This window comes from Phoxinus phoxinus, assembly GCF_949152265.1.
Source record: "Phoxinus phoxinus genome assembly, chromosome: 7".
In the NCBI taxonomy this organism is placed as follows: Eukaryota; Metazoa; Chordata; class Actinopteri; order Cypriniformes; family Leuciscidae; genus Phoxinus; species Phoxinus phoxinus.
Genome location: NC_136882.1, coordinates 11331246 through 11352571, shown reverse-complemented (window position 1 = coordinate 11352571; position 21326 = coordinate 11331246). Strand labels below are relative to the sequence as shown.

General features: G+C 35.8%; 1 protein-coding gene across 5 annotated transcripts in view; it reads right to left on the bottom strand.

Moving 5' to 3' along the window:
- The window catches only part of epha3 (eph receptor A3), a 202302-nt gene that overhangs the window by 103955 nt on the left and 77021 nt on the right, over positions 1-21326 (bottom strand). For all 5 annotated transcript variants that reach the window (XM_079619145.1, XM_079619144.1, XM_079619146.1 and 2 more), the window contains 2 exons: positions 13056-13120; positions 4236-4893 (listed from right to left, as the gene is read on the bottom strand). In XM_079619145.1, the coding sequence (XP_079475271.1) occupies positions 4236-4893; positions 13056-13120 (723 nt within the window). The remainder of the gene's footprint in view (positions 1-4235; positions 4894-13055; positions 13121-21326) is intronic.

Below are 21326 nucleotides of genomic sequence, written 5' to 3'. Positions count from 1 at the left end.
CTCACTCACTCAATTACTCACTCACTCACTCAATCAATCACTCACTCACTCACTCCCTCAAACACTCACTCACTCACTCAATCACTCACTCACTCAAACACACACTCACTCACTCACTTACTCACTCACTCAAACACTCACTCCCTCACTCATTCACTCAAACACTCACTCAAACACGCACTCACTCCCTCACTCACTCACTCACTCACTCACTCAAACACTCACTCAAACACGCACTCACTCACTCACTCACTCACTCACTCACTCACTCAAGCACGCACTAAAACACTCACGCACTCACTCACTCACTCAAACACTCACTCACTCAATCACTCACTCACTCACTCACTCACTCAAACACTCACTCAATCACTCACTCACTCACTCACTCAAACACTCACTCACTCAATCACTCACTCACTCAAACACTCACTCACTCAATCACTCACTCAAACACTCACTCACTCACTCAAACACGCACTCACTCCCTCACTTACTCACTCACTCACTCACTCTCAATTACTCTCACTCACTCAAACACTCACTCACTTAATCACTCACTCACTCAATCACTCTCAATTACTCTCACTCACTCACTCAATCACTCACTCACTTAATCACTCACTCACTCAAACACGCACTCACTCACTCACTCACTCAAACACGCACTCAATATCTCACTCAAACAATCACTCACTCACTCACTCAAACACTCACTCAAACACTCACTCAAACACGCACTCACTCACTCACTCACTCACTCAAACACACACTCACTCAATCACTCACTCACTCAAACACTCACTCACAACACTCACTCACAACACTCACTCACAACACTCACTCACAACACTCACTCACTCAAACACTCAATCACTCACTCACACTCACTCAAACACTCAATCACTCACTCACACTCACTCAAACACTCACTCACTCAATCACTCACTCACTCACTCAAACACTCACTCAAACACTCAATCACTCACTCACTCACTCAAACACTCACTCACTCACGCACTCACTCATTTATTCATTCAAACATTCAATCGCTCACTGATTCAATCGATCAATCAATCAAATCAATCAATCAATCAACCAACCAACCAATCAGATCAATCAACCAATCATGCATTATATTATTTATTTATTACTTTTATTTATTACTTTTATATTCACTTTCATTTCCATTTTAATTTAATTATTAGTAAATAGTTAAGTTTATTAGTTAAGTATTTGTGTTGTGTGCTTTTGTCATTTGTATTAGTTTTTATATTATTATTTATATTTATTTTAATTTAATTTTGATTTATTTCCAGTTAGTAATTGTAGTGCTTCTGCTTAAGCTTATTTCAGTTAGATGCCAAGGCAATGTATACATTATATTCCAAATTACAAAATAGTTTTTAACAGTTTTAGATTGAGTTAAGGTAATACAAACATCCCTGGCTCACTCATTCTTTCAATCACTCATTCAAAATAATTCGCTCATTCATCTAATTTACTCTTTCATTACATCACTTATTTATTCATCCACTCATTCACTAGGTCATTCACTTATGTGCTTATCACAGCCCTCCCATTGCCCTGTCATTATCCTTTACATCCTAGAGACACACTGAATCACTTGACAGGCGTCTGGTTCTACACACCACAAATGGGTGTTTGGATTGATAAATTGTATGGAGCAGTCACCTTCAGAGGCATCAGTCCTGCATTTCTCCTGCCAAACCACAGGCTACAAAACTAGCCAGCAAAAATGCATGACCATGCACAACTATTTGAAATGTATGGTCAGGCCTCAGACATCAGCATTTGTATTCAGTTTCATCGTGTTTTGGCTGATCCCACGTTTCATTCCACTCATGGGGTAAAACGAGAAACGCCAAAATCACATGTGTTTCCTATAAATCACTTTTGATGAGTAAGGAATTAGGAGAGAAATATTGTCTGCTTACGCATATTAATGAGGAACTTTCTAAAAAGTCATCGTCTAGTCATCAGTTGTCATAGCTAAGTAAATATTTATTTATATGTTTGTGATTTAATCTGACTGACTATTAAAATAACCATATTGGAATTATGTTAATTTATCTGCAAGTTTAATTAGGCATTTAAAAATTTAAAGTATAATTATTACAAGCAATGTGTGATGATAATCAGTCATGAAATGTCTTTGATTTTCAAAGGGAAGGATGTCATCCCTAAACTTAAAGCACCAGGTCAGAGGTCAGAGATCCTTAATGATTAAACCACTTTCCTCCGACTACACGGGCCAAAAACAATACTAGAACAAGAGGTCAAGTTTAGCCTACCACTGCTATGCTTAATAAAATCTCAAGAACAACAGCATACTCTTTTTTTTTAGAGCCGGGAAAACTGTAGTGTGGTCTTGTTTTCCTCATCACTTCGCCTATGGCATGCAAGTCTCAGATGCATCTTGATGTAAAGACTCTCATGACCCATTTTGCAGCTGTTCCACATATAGTATTCCATAACAGACACATAAATACACACAAACACAGACGTCTAACTGAACACAAGCTGACAATCAGGGGATACTCTCACATCAAAAGTACATTTGGACAGAGAACATGGTGAAAATCTCAAACATCTCTGAGCAGTTCTGGAGTACAGAGGATAGACGCAGAGCATTTTATGAAGAGCAAAAGTGATTTCTCCGGGGAGACGGCGTAACTCAAATAAAACCATAGACAGAACTGCAGTGCTCAAACCAGCTGCCAGCCAATCTATTATCAGCTCCCTGAACCACAGCAAAACTCACATGTGTATACACACCAGACAAAATGTTCTTAGGGCACTTTCAAAACTAAAGCTTTTAGGCATGAAAACAGATTTCCAAACGTGGGTGTCCATTTGAAAAGGTGGTCTATGAAGTATGTACAGTAGAGTTCATAATTGGTATAAAACGCAATAACAGCGTATCTTTTGGAACTGAATCGCTATTGATCGCATTCCCATTCCCGAGCATGTTCCTGACTATTTCTCATGATTGCTTCTCTCTGAATAATTTGTGTTTGAGAGCAGCCCTGCATACTTTTAATGCATCTGCTTCAGACAAACGCAAATGTGGTTTTGTGCGTATTAAGTTTAGGTGGTAAATTCAAAGGGGCATTAACAATGTTAATGATGCAAATAGTGTAAATGGACCAGCCACAGTGGTTCAGAAAAGGCAAACTGCCTTATGCACCATTTAGGACATATTATTGGGTTCAAATAGATCAAACGTAGGGGTCATTGTTTTTAAAGTTAACATGATATAAAACAAAGTGTCCACGGTGTTAGAAAAATGTCAAAATCAGTACCATTAGGGCTACAATAGCTTGTCACTGGGGCAGTACCCTTTAAGGGACAACTTTGTACCTTATCTACCCCTAAATGTGCATAATAGTCCCTTAGAATAGTAATATGCATCTTTAAGGTACTACTTTGAACCTTTTAAGGATAAATAAGGTACCCCTAAGTAAGGATACTGCCCCAGTGACAAGATGTTGTACCCCTAAAGGTACAATTTTTGCACAAACGGCATTTACATCTAAACCCAATCTCTAGCATTACAACTCAATCTGATCGTCTGAATCTAATGCAAGACAAAGAACGATTGCCAAGATCTTCTCTTTTCATCAACTTACAATGTTTAAATACGAGTATATGAAGAGAATTTGTGTCTTTGGACTATAAAAAAGTCACATTAAGCATTGGAAGTCTCACATGCTTTACATCAAACACACACACACTTATCCATCTTCAATGACTAACGTCCATCTATCTGTGTGTCTGATGAGGTGACGCAGAGAAGTGTTTCACAAGCTTAACTGCTTCAAGCTGCCTTTTAAGGGGGTCTGCACCACAGATCTTCTCTGTCCTCGGTTACACAGAACTCTCATATTCCTCTCTCCAGAGCATGTCTGACAGATCAGAGGTGTGTCCATATCTGGGAAAAATCCATTTGCACTCAGAGTGCGGGACAGATACTCAACTCACCATGGAGTTTAGAAACATTTCCATCGTGAGCCAAATGCTTCGCCATTACAGACAATGAGCAGCATAAACAAATGAATGGTATTGCAGGGACACACTCAGTTGTCCTATTTAGAGCTGCTGTCTACAGAGCTGGTGCTAGTACATTACGCTGATGAAAGGAAGAAAATGGGCCGTGAAATGAAAAAGGCACTGTAAAGGAGAAAGGTGTGCATATGAGAGACAAACTCTACCTTGGCATGAGACTCCCCGCTCCTCGTAACCTATGTTGCACAGGCATTTCCCAATAGGCACCAGCCACTCTCCCTCAGTGCTGCAGTACATTTTTGGTGGATCCTCCTCCCTGGAATTGTTGACGCAGGAGCCCCTAACCTCCACCAGCGACTGAGAGTCCGTGGGTACGGTGTCAGGAAACATAGCCAGGTTCCTCACTGTAAATGGGCATTTTTTAAAGTAGACCCGCACCGAAACCAGGGCCACGCATGCTCCCACGTCCTGGAAAGCCAGGTAAAAGCCCTTCCTAGTCATGGGCCCCACCTCACGCACCTCAGTGTTTAACTTCAGGATGCGGTCGCCTAGGTCCATCTGAGTAAAGCTCTCATCGGCGGCGATGGTGTCTATTTTGGAGAACTGGTGCTCACGGAACTTACTTCCCTGGTCCTCATCGGTCTCCAGGTAGTGTAAGTTGAACGTCTCTTTGCAGGTCAGGACCATGGGAATACTGTTGCAGTCTCTCAGGGTAAACTTCAGCTCCACATAGATCTTCTGCGCGGAATTACGAGGAATCCAGTTGGTCCTCAACCAGTTGTTCTGGCTGTACTCCATCACGTTGCACACCTGGAAGGTCCGGATGGGTGTGTAGTGCTCATCCACACCGCTAATTTCCTCCCACTGCAAAAACGAGAAAGAAGTTAATCAAATCTATTCCGAGGAAAGCCAACGGCTACTGTGCTCCTGCATTTCAGGGGAAGCGAGACAAATGTAAAACACCTGAACAGCGGGCTTATTTATTTCTCAAACACATTTGGAGTAATGAATCGTTTCAAGTTAATATCTCCCCTGTTCATGTAATTAATGCGGTGCGTAATTAACGAGGCCTTCCACTCTGAGCACTCTCGCTAGTAAGGCGAGCCTGACAAATCATTTTGTTTTGTCACTTGGGGTGTCCGAAGTCACAATGCGGCCAGAAGTCCTGAGGTTTAACATACACAAAGCAGAATAAATGATGAACTGAGAGGCAGTGTTTTCTATTACAATAATGGAGTAGGATATGGCTCTCTGTCAAGCTGAAGTTTATAAAAGCCCTTGGCTGAGTGAGACAAGGCCTCTGGAGTGGCTGCGAGCCGGTCATTACCCGGCAGAGCAAGTGTGCCCTGAGACTGAAGAATTGCCTATTTGTGTTTCAACTGTGAGGGTGCTTAATTAAACACCCAAAAAAGTTTTTTTTTTGTTTTTTTTGTCAGACCTTAAGAATTTTATGTATTGTTTTGCATCACATTGTTAGATACACAGCCTTCATTTTGGAAGTAAAGTAAACTGACTGAACTCATTGAAAGCTGGAATTCCAAACACATATTTTAATGCAAATTGTGGGATATTTTATAATTAATGCTATGTGGAAAACCAATTTCTGAAATGCACCTATATATATATATACTGCCGTTCAAAAGTTTTGGATCGGTAAGATTTTTAATGTTTTTAAAAGAAATCTCTTCTGCTCACCAAGGCTGCATTTTTTCGATTAAAAATACAACAACAACAACAACAACACAGTAATATTGTTAAACATTATTATATTTTAAAATGTAATTTATTCCTGTGATCAAAGATGATTTTTTTAGCATCATTACTCTAGTCTTCAGTGTCACATGATCCTTCAGAAATCATTCTAATATGCGGATTTGATGCACAAAAAAAACATTCATTATTATTATAAATGTTGAAAACAGTTGTGTACAATTTGTTTTTCAGGACTCTTTGATGAATAGAAAGTTCAAAAGAACAGCATTTATTTGAAATATAATTAGAAATGTCTTTACTGTAACTTTTGATCCATTTAATTTATCCTTGATGAATAAAAGTATTGATTTATTTAATTTATTTCCCCAAAATGTTTAAAAAATATATTCTTACTGATACCAAACTTTTGAACAGTAGTGTTTAATGTTTAATGTAACTTTCTATTCATCAAAGAATCCTGAAATAAAATGTAAATAACTGTTTTCAACATTGATAATAATGATAAATGTTTCTTGAGCATCAAATCATCATATTGAATGATTTCTGAAGGATCATGTGACACTGAAGACTGAAGAGTAATGACGCTGAAAATTCAGCTTTGATCACAGGAATAAATTACACTTTACTATATATTAACATAGAAAACTCTTTCACTGAAAGGCAGAGAAGACAAAAATGAGTATTACTTTATGAATAACAGGCATCCTGATTCTGAAATTTGCGGGCCTGGCTTTAAAGCAGGATCTAAATGAGGCGCCATGATGTTAGAACAATGGAATCTGCTTCTGATAGTGTGTTTAGGAAGTTGTGAAGTGAACAAATATGATGCAAATTTAAATAAATCAATGGGAATTTCAGCTGGTCATTTGTCTCGGGGTTATTTACCGAGCCAACCGGTGTTCACCAGCATAGCTGATGCTCCAAATGAAGTCCAGGTGCCTGGGCTGTGTCGCATTATCAAACTGTATAAAGAATGACTGTACTGAAACCATGGCTGCCAAAATAAATGAAACATCATAGACGATGTGTAAATCACACACACTTGAGAATATAGTGTGGACTGTCTGCTGCCATGAATGACATCATTACCAGCACGAGCCAATCTCCTTCAAATAACTCTACTTTATAATGCATAACACTCGCTTATAGAGAGGGGGAAACTGTAAAAGCCTTGCCTGGATATCTCTTTTACGGACAGCAGCTTCTAAAGGCTGCATTGATTTCTCGGAGAGCGCCAGGCTACGATTGGACACCAATCTTTATTTCCTTCTCCACAGCGGGAGACGTCAGCCCTGCGCTTTGCAACTTAACACTCGACGGGCAGACTGAAGATGACTTTGGGTTTCTCCGAATATCACTTTACAATATAATCCCCCTCCAGCAAGGAGAGCAGCAGAGAAACGAGGAAATCAGCAGTTGGTACATTTGACAGGGCTGCGGCCCAACTTCCCCCTGTGTACACTCAGTGTGTACACAGGCCAACTGGTACTTTAAACTAATAGATTCCCTGGCACTTGTGGACAAAGTGGAGCAGAGCTTATGTTTCAGACAGATATTTAATAAAATTATAATCCTCCTTGCTCGTATTACAATGGAATTGCATTAGTTAGCGAAGACTGAGATATACTGCTGGCTTTTGCTGGTATCACATGCACATTTCCTGAATAGGTGCGCACAGTTTCTCTGGATCAAATCCCGCTGTCTTCAGTATAATGGACAAAACTGGAGCGGATTCTGTTTGTGAGGACCGGTGAGGCCGTAGAGGTAAAGATATGTTTATACACAGGAGATGTAGTAAATGAAATGGCTCAGGCTCGCTGTAAAAATACACATTTGTACTACTAATGGACACAACTTGTGCCGTGAGTGCTTGATATCCACTGAGAAAACACATCATTTCAAGCTGGAGTGGCATTCAATTGTAAGTGACATGATTTAGCTGAAGATAAGCTAATGCTAGCTTTTGTTACTTATGTTTAACACACTTTTTTTTTCTCAATCGGAAACCATTTAAATGAATTTAACATTGATTTTCTTTCTTCAATAGCAGTGTTGGGGAGCAACTTACAATTTGCAGTGGCTTAACAGTAACTACATTCAAAAGTGTAGTTTTTCTAGTGACAAGCTCATTTTTCCCCAACAAGTATCGATAAAGAATGACAAAAAACTAGATCACTGTTCTTTGTTAGTGTACTGCTAAATTATTTAATAATCAAATACACAATATTTTCCCTTACACATAAATAAATAAAAAAGACGACTCTATGCAGAAACATTGTATGTATAAAAATAATTTTGCATCTTTTTATAGCAAAATGGGTTGCACTTTATTTCTTTATTTACTTGCCTTAGAAAGTACTGGGTAATATAAGGTAACAACATGGGTTAAGGATATGGTTTAGGGGTAGGTTTAGTATTAGTATCTAGTTATTATCCAGTTATTGTAATCACTATAATAAGTAGATAGTATGTACATGTGGAACAGGACTGTACAATAAAATGCTTCCGTGTTATCTGGCAAATACTGCTCTAGTTCCTAGTGAAAAAGAAGTACACTTCAGTATACTTTAAAAAGAGTACTTACTACTGAAATAATATATTTTAAAGAATATACAAGTGCAAACAGAATGTAAAGTTTCTGAACACTTAATTGCATGCAGTTATATGACATTTTATTATTTGGTATTGTTAAAATTCATATTAAAAGATATTGGTTAGACTTTGAATGCTTTTTTTGACCCACTTAAGTAGGACTTATTAAAATATAAAGTACACTGCCATATTTAATGACAAGAATTTATGGTAAATAAAAAATACTGTAATGTCATTTCTATTTAAAATATTTTACACTATAAAATACATTGTAACTGTAAATGCAATATTGAATAACACAGTACAGTTAAAAAGATAAGTACTTCACATGTGCTTAGTATGTTAGTCAACTCATCAAATGTGTACTTCTTTAAAGCACAACAAAAGATTAAAACAATGATTTAAAGTGTGCAATCTTTAATTTGACATCATTACTAAGCGCACTTTTATAAATGTCTACTTAAGTGTGTTCAGAAACATGAAAGTGTCATTAAAGTCATGGATGTGTACTCTCTTTAAGTATCTAAATTGGCCTTTTAGTAATATTATATATGCAAATACAGTTTAAAAAAACAAATGTAAGATTTGAAGTACACTACAAGTGAACATTACATTCACTATAATTAGGGAAACAATATTATAGACACACAGAGAAAAAAAGAAAGAGCATTGAATGTACTATACACTACAAGTACTCTCTGTGTAATTAGCTTTGGAGATTGCTTGTTGCGTAGCTAACTACTAGCTTACTAAATTACCTTCATTTATGTGTAGCTAGTATCTTAAGAGTCTACAGATTCAAAGCAGTTTACCCAACGCTGTTCGAAAAGCATAAACTCATACATATTACATTGCAAACACCTAACTAAATTTAAGAGACAAAAAAAAAAAAAAAAAAAAAAAAAAATACTTTTGTTTATACGTGAGGCTGGAGACCTTTCCCTATTCCCACAATATAGCAGGAAACACTAAATGACAAGTGCTTCGCCATCTAGGATTTCCTGCACTAGGTCACAGCAACAACTGTACCCGATCAGTCAATACCTTTTCATCACAGCTTTTACCATAACACATTGTGTGCTGCCCGCTCACCCGCTGTGGCCATATGACGTGCTAATCCACCTTTATAGAGGGGGTTTTCTTTGCACTTTGTACAGCTGGAGACCTTTCACAGTTTCTTTTCAAGGGGGGGAACTAAATGAGTTTCAGCATCATGTTGGAAATATTGTCTTTCGCTGCGGGCACTGGCAGAGTGTGACTTACCCAGTGCATAATGAAAAGTGTGTGTTTGCTGCCTATTTTGTCTCAGTTGATTATGATACGATGCTTGAGATCTTGAGCTTCTACTGCACATTTTTAGAGACTAAAATAAGACAAGGAAGTATTTTATGAAGGGATGTTGATGTGCACAATGTGTAGTTTGTCTATTTATTTATTTTTGCTCAGGCGCAAAATATGATGCAAAAAAAATATGAATAATGGTATAAATAATATTTTCTTTTGCCGCAAATTCTAAATAAAATAGAAAAATTAAATGTAATTTACTATTTACTGTGTGTGTGTGTGTGTGTGTGTGTGTGTGTGTGTGTGTGTGTGTGTGTGTGTGTGTGTGTGTGTGTGTGTGTGTGTGTGTGTGTGTGTGTGTGTGTGTGTGTGTGTGTGTGTGTGTGTGTGTGTGTGTGTGATCTGGATTATGTATTGTAATCAGATCTAAAAAATATATATATACTTGTCTTGTAATAATACTATATAACAATTTAGAATACTCAATCAGACTACTGTAACATTTGTATTAATTAAATGATTAATTTCACAAAATGGCAGTAAATGATTTATCATTCATTTTTTTATGTTTTAAATCTCTTAAAAAGCCTATTGCTTATGTATGTTCTGAAAGTCTTGTGGAATTACACAAATCAGAGACCACACAGCATAACAAATAAAAAAAAAAATACTTTTTATGTTTTGTTTTGATTGTGTTTATCTTAATTTTGTAAATGTTTATGGTTTAATTATTATCCTTTTAATCAACTTAAAAAAAACATCTGCAGTGTCTTTACAAACCCTAGTTTAATGTTTAATGCATTTCATTCTGTTGATGACACATTTTCAACAAAATAACGCACTTGTTTTTGTTCTCTTTGCATTTTCATATGCAAGATTATCATATTCAAATCTATGATAAACAACTACAGTTTTCATAATTTATTTGGACTACAATTAGTTTAGTAATATCTTTTTTTGCTTTTGTTTTTTTTAAAGTACATTAGAATTTCCAAAAACGAGTTCTGCTGCACTAACCGATGAAAAACATTGTCAATCTATATTTGCAGCTCTAAATATTTACATTTCTGGCCAACTATCCAGTACAGCCACCGATACTCCCTCAGCGAGAGACGATTCATTCACAATCTTAAATGGAATTAAAAACGATGCCAAGCCTGTTGTTCAAGAGTCATTTGCACTTCTCTTCCTGTTACTGAGGAGAAACGAGGCATTGCAAACCCCAAAACTACAACCACCAATCATGCTCTAATCGGTGCCTCCACAGACGCCACAGCAAAGATGCTTTTAACAACTCCAAAAACAATTGCGTAGGGTCCTCAACAGATCGCAGCAGTTTCATACGGGCAGACAAGAGTAATCCGACTGCCGTGGGTAATGAATCCCAGGCTGAGGCCTGATGCAGTTTGGAAAGGCCATAGTAAACAGCGCTGCGTGTTTAAAGAGCTCTGCGCTGGGCCCATTTATATTTACTGGCCTTATCTGAGCGTCCGATGGGCTTAGCTCTTAATTTGCTTTAACCGGGCCGATTTGTGCTTACACTGGCAGAAGGCGGGCGGCCCATCCGTCAGTGTCAGCACTGCAGCGCCACATTATTTCAAATCATTTTTGAGGGCATAGCTTTCAGGGGCAAAATGCTTATCGCTCCAAACTAGGGACAAGTCCTGAGTAATTAGAGTTAATTCACCTTGAGAACCTGATCTTCGCTGTAGTCGTGACAATGGCTTACACGCCGACTTAATAAATCCCAGAGCATTCGGCACATATCTGCGAGGGATTTCGTTTTTCATCCTAAATCACCTTTATGGTTATTGTAAAGATTAATGACGCTTTCTCTGTTGAACTTATGAACGTTTAGAAATTAATCTAGCAAATTAGTGCAATTACTCAATTTTCCATAAATGCTCTCTGCATTAAAAAGCACTTAATTTAAAATGCAAATGACCTTTTTTTTTTTTTGCTTCGTGTTTTTCTTTTTCTTTACTTTCGCTTTTCTTCTCCCTTGCGTCTAGGAAAGGAAAGCTTCACATTTTACTGTGCCAACTGTAAAAGAGAACGAGGGGAAACTAGGTTTGGCAGCTATATGGAACAAATTACTGGATTACCTTTAGCAACTGCCAACAAGTCATTTTAACACATAATAAAGTTGAAAGAATGATTTGGTCTGAGTAGCCCTTGAGACCAATACCTGTACAACTCGACAAATAAACAGGGTTATTATCGGAAGTTGTGACCTTGAGGTTTTGATAACAAAAATAAAGTACCCAGACTTGTTCTACACTGACAGGAAAAACATACCTTTGGGCTTATATGTTTATGATATATGTTATCCTTGCCGTATTGCCAGTCAAAATTTTGTCACACTGAAATCGTTCGAATATGATATGCTACACTGTAAAAAAAATGTACCTCCCAAAGTCAAAATATTCTAGTGACTGGTTACATCTAAATTTTTTAATTGGCCCAAGTGAAATTCTGTAAAATAAATTGAATTAATTGTTGCAATAGTCTGTTAACATTGGCTCAATGAGAAATAATATGTCAGACTACTTGAAAAATTTAGATGTTATCAGTCACTAGAAAATGTTTGACTTGGGGATGTAATTTTTTTTTTACAGTGTACATTATAATTATTATTTGTGCTCAATTTTTTTAAATGGTTTATTATCCTGATGATAGATTTCTTTTTAAAGATATTTTGATGAATAAAAAGTTTGGCATTTATTTGAAATATACATTTTGTGTAACATACATCTTTTGATCAATTGAATGCATCCTTGCTGAATAAAAGTATTAATATTATTTTTCTAATCTTACTTAATCTAAACTCTAATCAAATTTTTTGAATGGTTGTGTATCACGGTTTTCGAAACATATTAATCGGCAAAAACTCAACATTGATAATAATAATAAGTGTTTCTTGAACAGCATCTCAGCATATTAGAATGATTGATAACACTTTACAATACGGTTCATTAGTTAACATTAGTTAACATGAACTAAGAATGAAAAATACATCTACAGTATTTATTAATCTCAGTTAATATTAATTTCAACATTTACTAATACATTTAAATCAAAGGTTGTATTTGTTAACACTGTGAACTAACACGAAAAAGCAATGAACCACTGTATTTTTATTAACTAACGTTAACAAAGATGAACTAATACAGTGACAAATATATCACTCATTGTTAGTTCATGTTAGTTAATACACTAATGTTAACTAATGAACCTTATTGTAAAGTGTTACCGAATGATTTATATAAATTGAATTTTAATTGCATCTGTTATAATCTAATTCATTTTAGTGTAAGCCTAAATAGTTTCCACATCTTTAAAAAACATGTGCATTGTTTTGGCAACACCCTCAAAGCATGAAATCTCTGTTCTCTTCTTTTCCACTAAGAAATATGGATTATGTCTGCAACACTCACCCCATGGGACGGGGATGATATCCAGCCCAGCTCCCCTTGGCTTGCTTTGGAGTCCAACAGGTTAACTGTAGAGAAGGAGAGAGAAGGGGAGAGAAACAAATGAGCAGTTATCCCTTTTTAGATCCGGTTTCACCCCCACTCGGAGCGGGACACAGCTCTCAGTGTGCAGCGTCCCGATCAACACAGTATTTACTCAGCTGTGCTGCTCTTGTGCCACAATCCAATTAAACAAACAATGGAGTCAGCGGACTCATCCTTCAAAACAACATTTTTCAGTACGCTGCGCTAGCTTCGGCTGGACGGAGAAAAGTTAGCCTTGTTACCCCGCGCACGGGGTCTTTAACGTCTGACCAAACATTGATCTTGTGTGTGTCAGGGTGATGGGTATCTTTAAGGAAAACAAATCCAAAAATGGTTTCTTTCATCTGACAAGCCCAATGGATTTCGATATGTTGATAAGAGATTGTTGCTCACCACTGTGTGCTAGAGCAAGATTTTTTTTTTTTTTTACTATCACTTATTTATTTATAAATAAAAATGACATATCCTTTATTTTCCATTCATATTTGACTTTTTACTGTTGTTCTCATTCATGCAGAATAAAAATGTATACGTCATTGTTTTATTAGGTTCATACAATGTTTAATATGTATCGGTCTTTGTGTTCAATAGTTATTTCTGTTAGACATTTTCAGTTTTATTAAACACATTATCAAACCCTTATCAAATTCATTTAAAATTAAAGAAACAAAAATAAAAGCCAATAAAAAATAAAATAAAAACTAGTGCTGGGCAACTATTAGTCGTGATTAATCGCATCCAAAATAAAAGCTTGTGTTTACATAATATATGTGTGTGTAATGTGTATAATTATTTTGTATATATAAATATACACACATGCATGTATATATTTAAGAAAAATGTATTATTTATAATATATATATATATATATATATATATATATATATATATATATATATATATATATATATATATATATATACTGTATATACATGCAAATATGTCTTACAATTATATGCATATTGTGATTTATATATACAAAATTATTATACACATTACACACACATATATTATGTAAACGCAAGCTTTTATTTTGGATGCGATTAATCGCCCAGCACAAAAAAAACACAAAAGAGAAGGAAAAATAAAACAATGGGAGACGACAGAGAGGAAATATTACTGCATTATTTAAACGTCTGGCTGCCGGCATGGTGTGTACAGCGGAGAAGGTCGTGACAAGCTCTTGACATCTCAGTGTCTCCTGCTCTCGTAACAACGACTCCTGTTTGATTGAGCAAGGCTTCGACGGGCACAAAGGGAAAGAACAAAAGCCTCCGTCGGAGTACAGTAAACCAATAATCCCACATGACATGTGGCCACTCAGCATGGCGTCTATGGCCTCAACTAATAGCGGTGTCACTCGTTCTCCCTACAGCGATGGCAAGGAGACATCCAGCCAAATCACAAACGGACATATGGGGCATGGATGACATAAACTTTTATTTTATAAAGTGTACTTCAATGCCAATATTTATCACAATATTATGAGAAAGCTTGATGTGATGTCTAAGTCAGAGACAGTACACCTTACATATATGTAAGATAGCACTCGATAAATGCGGTTTGTTCCTGGTACCAGTCAAAAAAACAATTTCTTTCTTTAATATTTTTATTATTATTTACTCATTTATTGTTTCCCCCATTTCAGAATAATAGTAAAGTCATCAAAATTTAAATAACACAAATTTTACTTGTGGAAATTTGGTAGTGGCCAAAATATAAAAATATATATATATATTATTTTTTTTGGGCAACACTCTGGACATTCACTCAACCAACTTCATGGTGGAGAATGAGATGTCATTAAAAAGTGTTGAAGTTTATGTATTTATGCACATTTATGCTGGATCATTTTAATTGTTTACCTTTATTATCTGGTCCAACCAGGGATACGTTTTTAGTATGATGCATCGTTGAAAAAAGCAACTAGCTAGTCACAACTGTTTCAAATTTCAAATTTGTCATTTAACCACATTGGTCGATGATGTCATAAAGGTCGTAGAGTAATAACTTCTTTAATCCGTTCTTGATTAAAGAAAGAATTAAATTAAATTAAATTAAATTAAATTAAATTAAATTAAATTAAATTAAATTAAAATTCATTAATTTAATTTAACATTTTAGTTTTGTAAAAAAAATTACACTGGGACAATTTATATTTTCCCGTGTATCTACACAACTAATTTCAAGTTTTTAATAATATTTTTTTTTTTATTAATTTTTTGAGATAAAAAATAATAATTCAGTCAGGTGCATCCATAATTCTGACAGGTAGTGTATATATCAGGGGCTGAGGAGAGTCTGTTGGAGACCCCATTATCAAATTCCAGCACAAAACGGCAGCGCACCTGAGTGCTGGCCAAACAGCTGGCTGTTCTCATACTGTAGATGATCCCTATTAAGTATAATAAAGCTATCTGCTTATGTCAGATAATGGCAGCTCGCATCCAGCTCCGTTGGTTCCAATTTAAATTTCTCAATGAGCCGAGCCGGCATCTCAAATTGAGCCGACCGGGGAAATTTGAGACCATAAAATTAGATGGCTACATGGGTGAGGCAAATTCTGCAGCTGTAAGAGAAGGAAATCACAGCCAACGTCATTCCCAACCTCTCCACAAGAAGTGTAGCGTCAAGCACAAAACAAAGGGCTAATTATGAACAGATGATTCAACGGCCATTTCATCCAACCAACCACACCAGACAAGATAGGTAAATCAATACAGGAGTGAGACAATAATCTAGGATTCCAACCACAGGCCGCCAAGGGACATCTCTCTAATGTATCGTCCCTGCACTACTAGCTATTGTTTTCCTTTCATCAGCACATGGCACACTGATCGAATGCATTAACAGTGCTGACAATGGAGACAATGGTAATGTTTCATTCACAAAATAAAGAACAGCTCAATGTGAAATATATATTTACATTGAGATCATAATACACGGAATCAGTATTAAAACTGACCCCTTACTTTTACCCATCAATCTACAGATTAAATAGATACAAATATTTTAGTTAGTTACTGTAGATGACATGAAATACAGGTAAGTTAAAATGTCCTGTTGTGGAAATCCACACTGTAAAAAATAGTGTTGGTTTAACTTTAAAAAAAACTAAGTTACCCGGTTGCCTTAAAATATACAACTAGTGCATTTACAACTAGTTAGCAAAAGTCTAAAATATGTTTAAAATACTATACAAGCAGCTTTTATGTCATTGTATTAAACACTACACTAAATATTTGTACTTTTAAAAATGTATTTGTCACACGGCAGGACCATTTAAAATGAACTAGTGAAAAAAAAAACTAAACTAAAAATACAATAAAATAACATTTATACACTCACACAGACATACACACACATATAAATATATTAGTCAAAAAAGAAAACTAGATTTTTAACTTTTAACTAGAAAAACGTACATTTTTGTGTGGTACAAACCACCCTTTTACAATTGCCTCGTCACATAATTCTTAAGATTGTACTGTGTGTAAGCGATAGGGATAGAGAGATCACCGAATATTGCCACTGACCTTAAACATAGCGGTGAGCATGTTGTCGATTACGATCTGAATGAGGTTTGCATGAGTGTAAGAGAACCATATGGCCCGTAAATGGCACACTGCCTTCTTGTCTCTGCGTCCTCTTCACCTCTCAGGTAGTTCATTAAATCTGTTATTGAATTAAGATGAGAGTCAGGTGTCTGAACACCTCGGAGAGCAGAGGACTCGATGCCTGGCTTTATTAAAATCTGACTGTGGGTGTATGAGACGCATGGTCGGGGGGGATTATTTTTTAAAGAATTTTCGAGTAAGCACGACAGGCTTCAATATGTGTGTCCAAAATACCCACCGCTGCTCCAATGATCCCTTTTCTCACCCACACTAGATCCTCGCGTGCAGCTGGTGTACCTCCACACACACACACACACACACACACACACACACCCCACGGGTCACGGCGAACCCCACACGTGCATCGCAAATAACTCTCTGAGAGGTCAATACTTGTTATCACAATCATAAACGACTTGAACCACATTTCGGGTTTTAGATTCAAGAACATTTGAATTTCACTCTTAATTTCCCTAACTTAACTATCAAAAATAAACAAAATGGAAAACAATAGCAAATTGCAAGGCTTGAGCTTGATCGAAGGTTCCGCCCATGGTTGCAAGATGGCAATGAAGTATTAACCTCTACGCTATGAATAATTCAGTCGAGTCTCAGGGTGTCTGCCTCAGCCCCTCTGAATCATCACAGCTTTATTTTGCACACCATCTTCCTCCAAAACACATCAGCATGACCACGCACATTACTGTTACATTGATGATATTTGATGCGTATTGATGTGTTCATATGTGCAAGCAAATTTCCACACATCCGAAAAGTAACGGCACTCACAAAACATTAGACGTCCCAGCTGGAAACTAGTGTGCCATGACATCACACCACAACATGTCGTGGTGCTGCCATCACATAGTCCGAGCACTGCGCCATTTTAGACACAAGTTAGAAAATGGAAACCCTAGAAACGTAATCGTGTTGTATGATTCGTTTACGTCTATGTATTTGGCAGATGCTTTATTCTGGAGCTGATCGGCTTTGTGATGATTTCCTGAGATATTTCAATGAGGCTTTTGTTATTTTCGTTGAAATCGTCCTAAGGATGTGGTCGACTGTTAGCTATAATCCCACATGCTCGGGAAACTGTCTGCCGTAAGTGTACTGACAGTAGAATAGGCCATATGCATTACAGTAGACTGTAAGTTTACCCACCACAAGCTTGACTCACAAAGGCCAAGCTAAATGGCAGAAAAATTAATTTGCTTCTTTACACAGATGTATGTTTCACTAGGCAGTGTGCCCAGATCCCCCCCAAAAAATAAATTCCATGTTTTTTCTCTCTCTCTCTTTCTCATGTGTTATATAGATACTACTAAGCTGGCATTAAACTTAATGCTACCAATTAAAAAAAAATGCCACTATTATTAAATTAACTTTAAACCAGTAAAGTTGAATGTGATTATTTTAAGTATGAAACAAAATATTTAATTTATACTCTTAGCAATCGGAAATTAACATAATTTGAGTTTGAAAAATGAGACCATATTAAATAGATTCTTTTTTATTAGAAACACTGTCCTGAGCAACAACAACAAAAGAGATAAATGTGATATTGCATGTGTGCATCTATAGACAGGACAGTGTAAGTAGGCCTCAAGTGGATATTTTGTTGTTTTCGAACAGTCTATAGAAGAAGAAAAAGAAAAATTCTAAAATATTTTTAGACTATTACTGTGATAATCAACATATCCCTTTAGAAATAGCTACCAGAAAATATCTTAAATTAAATAAGTTGCAGAGGTCAATTGGTCAGTCCATTTAATATTATTATTATTATTATTATTACATATTATTATACATGGGTGTTGTTTTATAGTTGTTGTCGTTTTTTAGCAGCCTACTGTAGTTTTCTGTTAAATTGTCCCACTACTTTCCAATCGTTAATAAAAGCCACCAGCTATGGCTTAAAAAAAAAAAAAAAAAAAAAAAAAAAATGAATGCTTAATTCTGCTAATTTAAAAGAAAATTACACAGTAACGTGTTTCAGAATTACATTTATTTGATCTTCCATCTTTAACGACAAATATGCTAATAACACACTGGACCCGACACAAATGAGGTCGCGATGCGGGGCATTGTACAAGATTTTGGTTATTAAAATTCATTACATGTAATAAAGACTTTACTTTAAAGTTTCTATTAGCCCATTATTATTATTCCTATTTTACGACCTGATGTTACGGGTTAAAGTGCACGGTCCATGTAGTAAATCGGCCCATTTCAGCTCGAGAAGAAGAAAACTGAATAGGTGTCAGGTCAACAGATAGGTTATAGGATTTGTTAACCAAGGAAAGTTAGCCTGTGAAAATATAGAGTGGCAAAAGTGTCCCATGTAATCTGAATTCAAAAAATAAAGACGAGCACGTTTCAAACTTTAGCTTAGGCTATTTCCTGGGGAAAATAAATTACTTTAGTCTTGGTTCGCATCGATATAACTTTTGAATCACATTTATCCTCTGATATGATTTATGAGTATCTTTTTTCCTGAATTCTCGTTGTGTAGCCTAAATATTGCGTCAATACATTAATTTCGGGATGTGAACCGCGATTGCTCTATAGGTCACCAAACTGGCCTTGACGCTTAACACTTTCAATATAATAGCCTATAATAGCTATATTTATGCATATATTTTAATACAAATAAATATACCTTTTTATTGATAATTAAATTCATATTAAGAGATTAAAAACATTACACTTGAGCTGATTAGGAGACTTCAAGCTGTAAAAAAGCACTTTGCTTCAAATGATATCAATGGCTGCGGCTCTATACTGACACTCTCTGGTGAAAAACACGTCCCATTACATACTATTTGAGCAAAAGGTAATTCACAGCCCATAAATCACAATAAGAGAGAAAAGCCGCTCTGTTCCAGAACAGACAGCTAAACCTGAAACATCAGGAAGATCACCTTGAGTTGACAGCATTTATGTTCTCATCTTTTCTACACAGATCAGATTATAAACTCCCATACAAAAATATGAATTCTAAACTCAATAATAGCAAATGGCCCTGAATATTTAATCTTAAACATGAAAAGCCATATATCACCAAACGAATCTCTCCATCATATCGCGTCACAATAGAATACGATTAGCGAAAATATCTCTCTCTTCTAATTAGGCCAAAAGAACACATGGAGCTTTGGAAATGCGAATATGTAGTATGTGTGCGTATATATATATATATATATATATATATATATATATATATATATATATATATATATATATATATATATATATATATGTGTGCGTATATATATATATATATATATATATATACGCACACACACACACACACATATATATATACATACATATATATATATATATATATATATATATATATATATATATATATATATATATATATATATATATATATATATATATATATATAGGCTATATATACATAAAAACAACACTGACGGAAACTTTTGCAATTAGTATAGGGAAGGTTTAGAGTCCCATGTCATTTTTTCCTCCCGAAGGACTCTAAAAACTTGAACGAGACAAAATTGTAATCACTGTGTGGACTAAACAGTTAGGGATACGCATGAGGTACATGCAAACAGAATGCACATGCATTTCAAGTAAATATAGGCCTAATAAAATAACATACAACATATTATTTGCTTAGGCATATTTCTATATCTCGACTGCGCCGCTTATTCAAGTGTTTCATAAAGGACATTTAGATGTCAAAATACAAACACATGTCCTAGAAATATAATAGGCCTAAGTGTTTTGTTAAAAAGGAGAGTGCTACTGTACCTAACTTTGCTGGCTCCAGATATTAATAGGCTAGATGTTAAGTTATTAGCCTATACTTTGCAGAAGGCCTAATAGCCCACTGTTTTGATCGTTCACTTTATTTGAACTCTCATTAGATTGTAGGCCTATTGTAGTTATACAGATTATCCAATAGGCCATATGTGATTGAAAATTTAAAATAAATCTAGCAGCATATATGCCGACATGTTTTAGTTAATAACTCATGATAAACTTTAGACAATTGGCATGACTGACGTTTTAAACAAGGTCGGTAATAAACTCAGATGTTGTTTGAGGATTTAAGGTATTCATAAAACCACCCTCCACTGTAAGCAGCTTCACTTCAAAATATGCTTTAAGTAGCTAACATCAACGTGTGCTTTATGTCAACAAATTAAATAAATAAATAAATAAATAAAACTGAGAACATCCTAAGCTATCTAAACAGGCTATGTGACAAATACCTGCGTACGACGTAAATCTCAGCTTGTCCAAATGGTCAAATTTTCAGCAAAGTGTGGCTATTCAGTAAGTTGAAGTATTTCATGTAGGTTATTACAACAAAAGCGCAAGTGTAACTGAAATAAACTCGGCGCACAAACTTGCTGCGCATGGTCTACAGCTAGGCTATACTATCATTTACACGGCAAAAATACAAAAGAATTAAAGCAATGTCTTAATTATCAAGAAAGTGAAAATACATAAACTGCACAAAGAGTCTTTAAACACAGGCAACATCCCATGCTAAGATTATGCTGTATGGTCGGCAGATTTTCCGACTGAA